The sequence below is a fragment of the Brassica napus genome, chromosome C6 (assembly GCF_020379485.1).
Source record: "Brassica napus cultivar Da-Ae chromosome C6, Da-Ae, whole genome shotgun sequence".
Taxonomy (NCBI): domain Eukaryota; kingdom Viridiplantae; phylum Streptophyta; class Magnoliopsida; order Brassicales; family Brassicaceae; genus Brassica; species Brassica napus.
Genome location: NC_063449.1, coordinates 19,450 through 27,642, shown reverse-complemented (window position 1 = coordinate 27,642; position 8,193 = coordinate 19,450). Strand labels below are relative to the sequence as shown.

General features: G+C 44.3%; 1 protein-coding gene across 1 annotated transcript; it reads right to left on the bottom strand.

Moving 5' to 3' along the window:
* Window positions 1-4,542: 4,542 nt before the first annotated feature.
* Window positions 4,543-6,660, bottom strand: LOC125589006. Its single transcript, XM_048761087.1, has 4 exons — window positions 6,513-6,660; window positions 5,856-6,371; window positions 5,430-5,735; window positions 4,543-5,210 (listed from the first exon to the last, which is right to left on the bottom strand). The coding sequence occupies exons 1-4, from the start codon at window positions 6,658-6,660 to the stop codon at window positions 4,543-4,545; spliced, it is 1,638 nt and encodes a 545-aa protein (XP_048617044.1).
* Window positions 6,661-8,193: the final 1,533 nt, after the last annotated feature.

The window sequence follows — 8,193 nt, the reverse complement described above, 5'->3', positions numbered from 1 at the left end:
GCTCGACTCTTTGATTCCGGATGTTGACCAAACCCTTTTTCGCCCCTCCAAATCTTCGTCTTGGTACCGTGATGGTAAATCCCAAAATCCAACGTCGATGTCTTGAATCGACTGGTCTGGACTGATCAGAACTCGGAAAAAACCTTCTTTCACTTCTGGACAGTCTTTCGGAACTTCCCGACAGTTTATCGGTCTTTGGAAATGTCTATACTTGTAAAGCACCTCACTTCTTTTTCTCTCCCTCTCTCTAGCCACGTTTTGCTTTGGTTTCTATGAAATGAGATGATTAAAAATGGTGAAGGGTGGCTGGGTATATATAGAAGTTGCCGGCCAATAAGAACATGCCACCCGATCGCATGTGTGTCGTCTCGCATGCTTCCGGTCGCATGCGTGGCGACACATGGGCGTCCACATGCCCTGTTTCATGCCTCCTAGCCATGCCATAAGACACCTCCACGTCCACTTGCCCTTCAGCATGTCTGGTGTTCATGCATCGCGACACACGGGCCTCTGCATGTCGGTTCACATGCGCAGATCACAGGTACTGCGACACCTCGTACTTCTGTGTGTCGAGCTGCATGGAACTGCTTCATGCACGTCTACACCTCCTTCTTGTGTTGACACTCAGCAGGTTTAATGGTTAAGACCACGTCCTGACCCCTTAGATCAAGCCACCTCGAGCTTCTCAGTCGATTTGCGCGATTTCGGCCCTTCTGGTGAATTTCCGTAAAGCGATCAATCCCAAATATTTTTCCGCTCCCGTTCTGATGAGCTAAATATGTTTAATAGACACCAGACTAACCTTAATCTTGAGGATACAAATTTCCCGAGCCTTCGGCTTCCCCGAGAAATTCCATAAAACCGAACTTAGGGTTTTTTTTTTAAGACGGGGTATTACACCGGCAATCCCTTCACTATTACACCACACAGGCGTAGACGCTCGGGAATCACCCGGTCACGGTCCTCAATCAGAATCGCCGTGCCCCGATCGTCTATCAGACTCGCCGGGGGCTGTCACATCCACGTGTGACTCTCGGCCTTGGTGATCAAGCCAAGTTAAACCGAGCCCACCACTTTCCGGACCACAACCGGCTTAGTGGTACCATTTGAGGAAGAAATGACCTGCAAACTACTACTAGAACCACCACAAGGTTCTCACACAACAATACCAACACGAGGTACACACTATAACAACATATGATAAACACACAATCACAATAATCCGGGTGCTTAGACTAGTCTTGCTATCCACTTAGCCAAGACATCGTCTAAAGCCTCAGATCCACAAACTGACACCTAGACCGGTCCGGCTATCCTAGCTCGGAAGCCATCTCCGATTTCAGGAACCTGCATTAAAAAATCGTTAACAAACAATTAACCAAGACTCACAGTTATTAAGCGATGTGTCTCGACTCTTTTGATTCCGGATGTTGACCAAACCCTTTTATCCCCTCCAAATCTTCGTCTTGTTACCGTGATGTTAAATCCCAAAACCCAACCTCAATGTCTTGAATGAACTGGTCTGGACTGATCAGAACTCGGAAAGAATCTTCTTTCACTTCTGGACGTCCTTCGGAACTTTCCGGCAGTTTATCGGTCTTCAAAAATGTCTATACTTCTAAATCACCTCACTTCTTTCACTTTCTCTCTCTAAGCTACGTTTTGGAGTGTCCTTGGTGTGTCTGAATGAGTAAAAATGAACCAGGTTAGCTGGGTATATATAGAAGTTGCCGGCCAATAAGAATGAGCCACCCGATCGCCTGTGTATCGTCATGCATGCTTCCGGTCGCATGCGTGGCGACACATGGGCGTCCACATGCCCTGCTGCATGCTATCTAGCCAAGCCAGAAGACTCCTCCACGTCCACTTGCCCTTCAGCATGTCTGGTGTTCATGCATCGCGACACACGGGCCTCTGCATGTCGGTTCGCATGCGCAGATCGCAGGTATTGCGACACCTCGTGCTTCTTTATGTCAAGCAGCATGGAACTGCTTCATGCACGTCTACACCTCCTTCTTGTGTTGAAACTCAGAAGGTTTAATGGTTGACACCACATCCTAATCCCTTAGATCAAGCCACCTTGAGCTTTTCAGTCGATTTACGCGATTTCGGCCCTTCTGGTGAATTTTCATCCCGCGATAATTCCCGAATATTTTTCCGCTACCGATCTGATGAGCTGAATATTTTTAATCGACTCCAGACTAACCTTAACCTTGAGAATAAAAAATTTCTCGAGCCTTCGGCTTCCCCGAGAAATTCCATAAAGCCAAAATTATGGGCTTTTTTTTTTAAGACGGGGTTTTACATCCTCCTCCCCTTATTTGAATTCGTCTCCGAATTCTCTAAGGATCCGGTGATCCCCCTTCTTCCATCACTACATCTTCGTGGAAGAACTCTGGATGCAACGCTTTGAATCTTGATTCATCCTCCCAGGTCACAACTACACGGTTCCGCTTACCCCTGAAAACTTGGACTTGAGGAATTTCTCGATTCTTCAATCGTCGTATCCGACGTTCACCTATTCGGACTGGTCCCTCTGGATAAGTGAGGTATGTTTGCAGGTTTTCGATTTGCTCTGTCTCAATAGCGTTGGGATCATGAACATGTTTCTGCAGCATTGATACGTGAAATACCAGATGTATTTGCATCTCTTCAGGTAGGTTGAGACGATAAGCTACCTCTCTGATTCGTTGTATAATCTGGTAAGGCCCAATGAATCTTACCGCTAGTTTCCCGATCTTCCTGAATCTCTCCTTTCCTTTCTGAGCTGACACTCTCAGATAAACCCAATCACCAATATTGAACACCACTTCTCGCCTTGATTGATCGGCGTACTTCTTTTGTCTATCCTGCTTTCTTCATATTGGTTTGAATGATCTCTAACTTTTTCATCGTCTCTTCTACAATTCCGGGTCCAAACTCTCTTCTTTCTCCAACTTCGGTCCAGCATAAAGGTGTTTTGCATGGCCTCCCATAAAGCGCCTCATATGGTGCCATACCTATGCTAGAATGAAAGCTGTTGTTGTAGGAGAATTCGACTAATGGTAAATGCTTTTCCCAGCTTCCCGCCCAATCCAATATACACATCCGCATCATATCCTCTATGGTGCGTATGGTTCTTTCGGTTTGGCCGTCCGTCTCGGGATGATATGCGGTGCTTATGAATAACTTAGTTCCCACTGCTTCTTGTAACCCTTTCCAAAAATTTGAGGTGAATCTAGGATCTCGATCGGAGACTATATATGTTGGCACACCATGCAACCTCACAATTTGTTCCACATACATCTCTGCCAATACTTCTACCTTATCGGTTTCCTTCATAGGTAAGAAGTGCTCCACCTTTGTCAGTTTGTCGACAATCACCCATATTGCATTATTTGATCTTCCTCGAGCCGGCGGTAACCCACTGATGAAATCCATGGATATGGAATCCCATTTCCACTGAGGTACTGGTAAGCTTTGTAACAATCCTCCTGGAATCTGATGCTCGACTTTGACTTGTTGACAAGTTTGACATTGAGCCACCCATCATGCTACTGATTTCTTCATTCCTAGCCAATGATAATAACTTCGGATATCTCCGTACATTTTCGTACTCCCGGGATGGATACTGAGTAACGAGTGATGCGCCGACTTCAAAATCTCATCTCGTAGCCCTTCTCCCTGTGGTGCTGATATCCTCCCATTAAGTAATAGTGTATAATCTGCTGCCACATGATAGCCACTTGCGTTTGGAGCTTCTTGATTTTTAAATTCTGTGATGATTCCTTTTAACTTCTCATCACGTTGTTGTTCCTGTCTGATCTGTGCGAGTAAAACTGCCTGGTTTACAGTATGTATGCCGAAAGGCTCACTTGGCTCCCCTTCATTGCCCATAAAGTCATCAACTTGAGTTCAGTTGATAATGCTTTCACTTCCTTTCCAACATCAGATGCCAACTTTCTACGACTTAGTGCATCTGCGACCACATTAGCTTTGCCTGGATGATACTGAATCTTCAGGTCGTAATCCGCCACAAACTCCATCCATCGCCTTTGTCGGAGGTTCAGATCAGGCTGTGTGAACAAGTACTTGAGACTCTTATGATCTGTGAATACTTCCACGACTTCTCCATATAAATAAGATCTCCAAATCCTTAACGCAAACACCACTGCCGCCATTTCTAAATCATGTGTTGGGTAGTTCTCTTCATGTTTCCTGAGTTGCCTTGATGCATAAGCAATTACTTTGTCTTCCTGCATCAATACACAACCCAACCCAACCCTAGAAGCATCTGCGTACACAGTGTAAGGTTTACCTTGTTCAGGTAATGCCAATACCGGTGTTGTGGTCAAAGCTATCTTCAGTCTCTGAAATGCTTCATCCGTTTCTCTTCCCCAGATGAACGAAACTCCTTTTCAAGTCAACTTCGTCAGGGGCTTAGCGATCGAAGAAAAGTCCTTGACGAACTTTCGATAATACCCGGCTAACCCGAGGAAACTTCTTACCTCGGTTACCGTTGATGGCCTTTGCCATTCCTCGATGGCTTTCTCCTTTCCGAATCTACGGAAACTCGATCTCTCTTTTCCAGAAAGAACACTTGCTGAACTTGGCATACAGCTTTTGGTTTCTTAACCGTTCCAACACTAGCTTTAAGTGTGCTTTGTGCTTTACCTCTGTCTTGGAATATATTAAAATGTCATCGATGAAGATTATCACGAACTTGTCGAGATAATCATGGAAGACTTCATTCATCAATCTCATGAAGGCCGCCGGTGCATTAGTAAGGCCAAAAGGCATTACTACGAACTCGTATTGTCCATAACGAGTTCTAAACGCAGTCTTCATGACATCACCTTCTGAAATTGGAAAATGATGATAACCCGACGCCAAGTCGATCTTCGAAAACCAACTAGCTCCCCTTAGATGATCCAACAACTCGTCTATCCTCGAAAGAGGATACTTATCTTTGATGGTGATATTGTTGATTCCTCGATAATCAATGCAAAGTCGCATGCTACCATCCTTCTTCTTGACAAATAAGACCGGAGCTCCCCATGGTGAAGAGCTAGGTCTTATGAAACCTTTCTCCATTAAATCTTCAAGTTGTTTCTTCAACTCTGCTAACTCTGCGGGTGCCATGCGGTAAGGAGCCTTTGCTATAGGCTTAGCTCCAGGTTCCAAGTTAATTGTGAAAGGGTTACTCCGAGGTGGAGGTAACTCTTTTAATGCTGCAAACACATCCTCAAACTATTGTACTACCGCAATATCCGTAATTTTAACTCCAATGCTAGCGGGTCCTATACTAGCAGTTACTGTTACCAGATACGCTTCTCCATCCTTAAGCAAATCTTCCACTCTCAAGGCAGCTACTAAAGACACAAACTTGCTTGGACTGATCCCGTAGAACACTATTTACCGTTGCCCGTTCTCCTTGAACAAAATACGACCTTTTCCACAATCTAATTGAGCCCGATAGCCTGATAACCAATCCATGCCCATAATAACCTCATATCCCTTTAAGGGAACCACCAACAAATCTGCCACAAACATCTTCTCGTAAATGACTAACAGAGCTCTTCTGAGGCACTCTTTTGCTTGGAGGGTTTGGTCTCCGGGAATCATCACAGCCACATCCATCCTGTCAATCACAAATGAACCCACAAACTCGGCAGCTACCTCAGGGGCCACCAAGCTATGTGTTGCCCCCGAGTCGAACAATACATGTGTGGGACGTCCCGCAACATGTAAAATTCCTACCACAACATCAATATATATATCAACAACATAAAAATTATCCAATAGAAATTAACTAATCCATCGCAAGAAATCACACAGCACAAAATCAATACAGTAAGGTTAAAGAACCCAAATACCTGTGATGGGACCCTTAGATGGGCCTGGAGGTTTAGTATCCTCTAGTTCTAAAGTGTAAACTCTACCTCCTATAGCTTGCCTTTTTGGCGCTGGTGCGATTGCAGATGGAGCTGGGGGAGGATGAACAGCGATTGGCGTAGCTGGGATAGGAGGATTGACGCTGCACTGGGTAGAGATGTGTCCTTTCTTTCCACACGTGTAGCATGTAGGATTGTAGGAGTTTGACTGAAAGGATCCAGGTTTCTTCCCGTAGCATTTACTTGATTTATGGCCTATCTTGCCACAATTAAAGTATTTTCCTGTGAACAGAGATCGTCGATTGGGCCCTCCCGGTTCCTTTTCCTTGTCTTTACCCTTAAATGATCTTTGGTTTCCACCATACTTTCCTTCTTGATGCTGCTTAGATTTCTTACTTGCCGCCTTCTCAGCTTCCAATACGATCTCCACATTCACAGCGTTTTCCACTAGCTCGGTGAGACTCTCGTAGTTCCCGACTGCCAGTCTATTTTCTAACTCTGGTTTTAGACCAAACATAAAGTTAGATATCATGGTTTCTTCATCATCTTGTCCTCGCAGCACGTGTCGTCTCAGTCGCATGAACTCAGATTCATATTCTCTAACTGTCTTGTCTCCTTGTACTAGGTTAGCAAACTAACGTTGAAGCCTTCGCTTGGACACCGGGGTGAAATACTTGCGTTCAAATTCTTTTTTGAATGCTGCCCAAGTGGTGACTAGATGTCCCACTTGGTTATCCCTACTCTCCCAACATTCTACCGCGTCTTTGTCTAAGTAATATACTGCCATCTTATTTTTAGACTCCTCGGAACACGTCAGGGTCTCAAAAGTTTTTCTCCATGGTTCGAAGCCACTGGTCGGCTTCAAAAGGATCTGTCCCTCCTTCAAAATGTGGTGTCTTCATATTCTTCATGGCAGTTATCAATGGTAACATCGGTGTCCTAACTAAAGGTTGTGGTGGCACGAGTGGCTGAGGTTGCACTTGAGGTTGTTGTAGTGACCTCGCTATCACGTCATGAAGCATCTTCAGAGTGTGCTCCATTCCTTGTCCTTGTTGTGGTTGATCATGAACTTCTGGTTCAATCGGGTTGTTCCGCCTTATTGGTCTTGGTCCTTGGACACTTGACTCGCTATCATCTGTTTCTGGTCTTCCCCTTACAGTACGGTTTGGTGGAAAGTTTTCTTCTGGTGGTATCTCTTGATCATGCCCAAACAGATTGTTGTTTCTTCCTACATTTTCTTCACTGGATCCTTGGTTGGTGTGTGCCAGTGTTTGCACCCCTCCTTCGGATTCATATCCCAGTCCTCTTCTTCTTGAAACTCTTTCTGTACCCATCATCCAATCATGCCCTCCTTCTCTCCTTCCCATTCTTGCCATCTGCAATCCACGAACATGGAATTTCCTATTAAGAATACTAATTAAAACGTAACTCTGCTGGTTTGCTAACACATCTTTTGCGACACATTTGACTCGATAAAACATGGAAAGTACGTGATTGACCGCATGATCTAAACCATGCTCTGATACCACCTCTGTAACATCCCCGAACTGTTTTAGACATCGGTCAGTCAGCCGGGCAACAATCAAACAAGAACATGCCCGAACGACCTTCCTCTACCAAGTCCGAAAGTGTTACGACGGGTTGAGAATAGACTTTCAAGTCACAAACATAATTCTGTAACCCAAATATCCATTCAAAACTCGTTTCCCCTAATTTTCGGTCTAAGTCTTTGCAACCCGTACCAAATCATAAAGTTGTGTTAGGTTGGACTAACCTAATATCAGATTCAACACGTCACGAATATAAAACATACTTTATTTCATATATAAAAAAAATGAAGTTCACAAGCCCAAAATATTATACATATGGTCCATGACGCAGCCAAAAGTAAAACATACATTCATATATCTTGAAAACGAGTCTTTAGCAAAAGATGTCCAATCTACACCAGCTCCTACAGTTCCGCGTGCTATGGTCCTTTCTACTGGTCACCTGCAAAAGGATGTGAGGAGTGAGTGAACTAGTTCCACTCAATGAGTCAGGGTTCCCTATCTAGCATATACAACTACTTGTCATTCTAAACTCCACCCCAAACACAAGCAAGACGGGTAGTTCAACAATCAATATTCAAGATCATAAAGCATGACCCATTTAAGCAATAAACCATTAAACCATAATAAATAAAACACTCTTTATGAGTGTCATATCAATCAACCATATATTTATATATATATACTCCTAGGGCCCAACAGAATCATTCTTCCTCCACATAAGGGACACCGGCAATCCCTTCACTATTACACCACACAGGCGTAAGCGC

Bases quoted from the DNA above. Each gene is read 5' to 3' on its own strand.
- LOC125589006 (XM_048761087.1), bottom strand. From the start codon at position 6,660: ATGGCAGTATATTACTTAGACAAAGACGCGGTAGAATGTTGGGAGAGT. The intron at 5,736-5,855 runs GTATTTGGGTTC...ATGTTGTGGTAG, and splicing joins ATCTAAGGGTCCCATCACAG to GAATTTTACATGTTGCGGGA. The intron at 5,211-5,429 runs GTCGTATTTTGT...ATGTGTTTGCAG, and splicing joins TCAATTAGATTGTGGAAAAG to CATTAAAAGAGTTACCTCCA.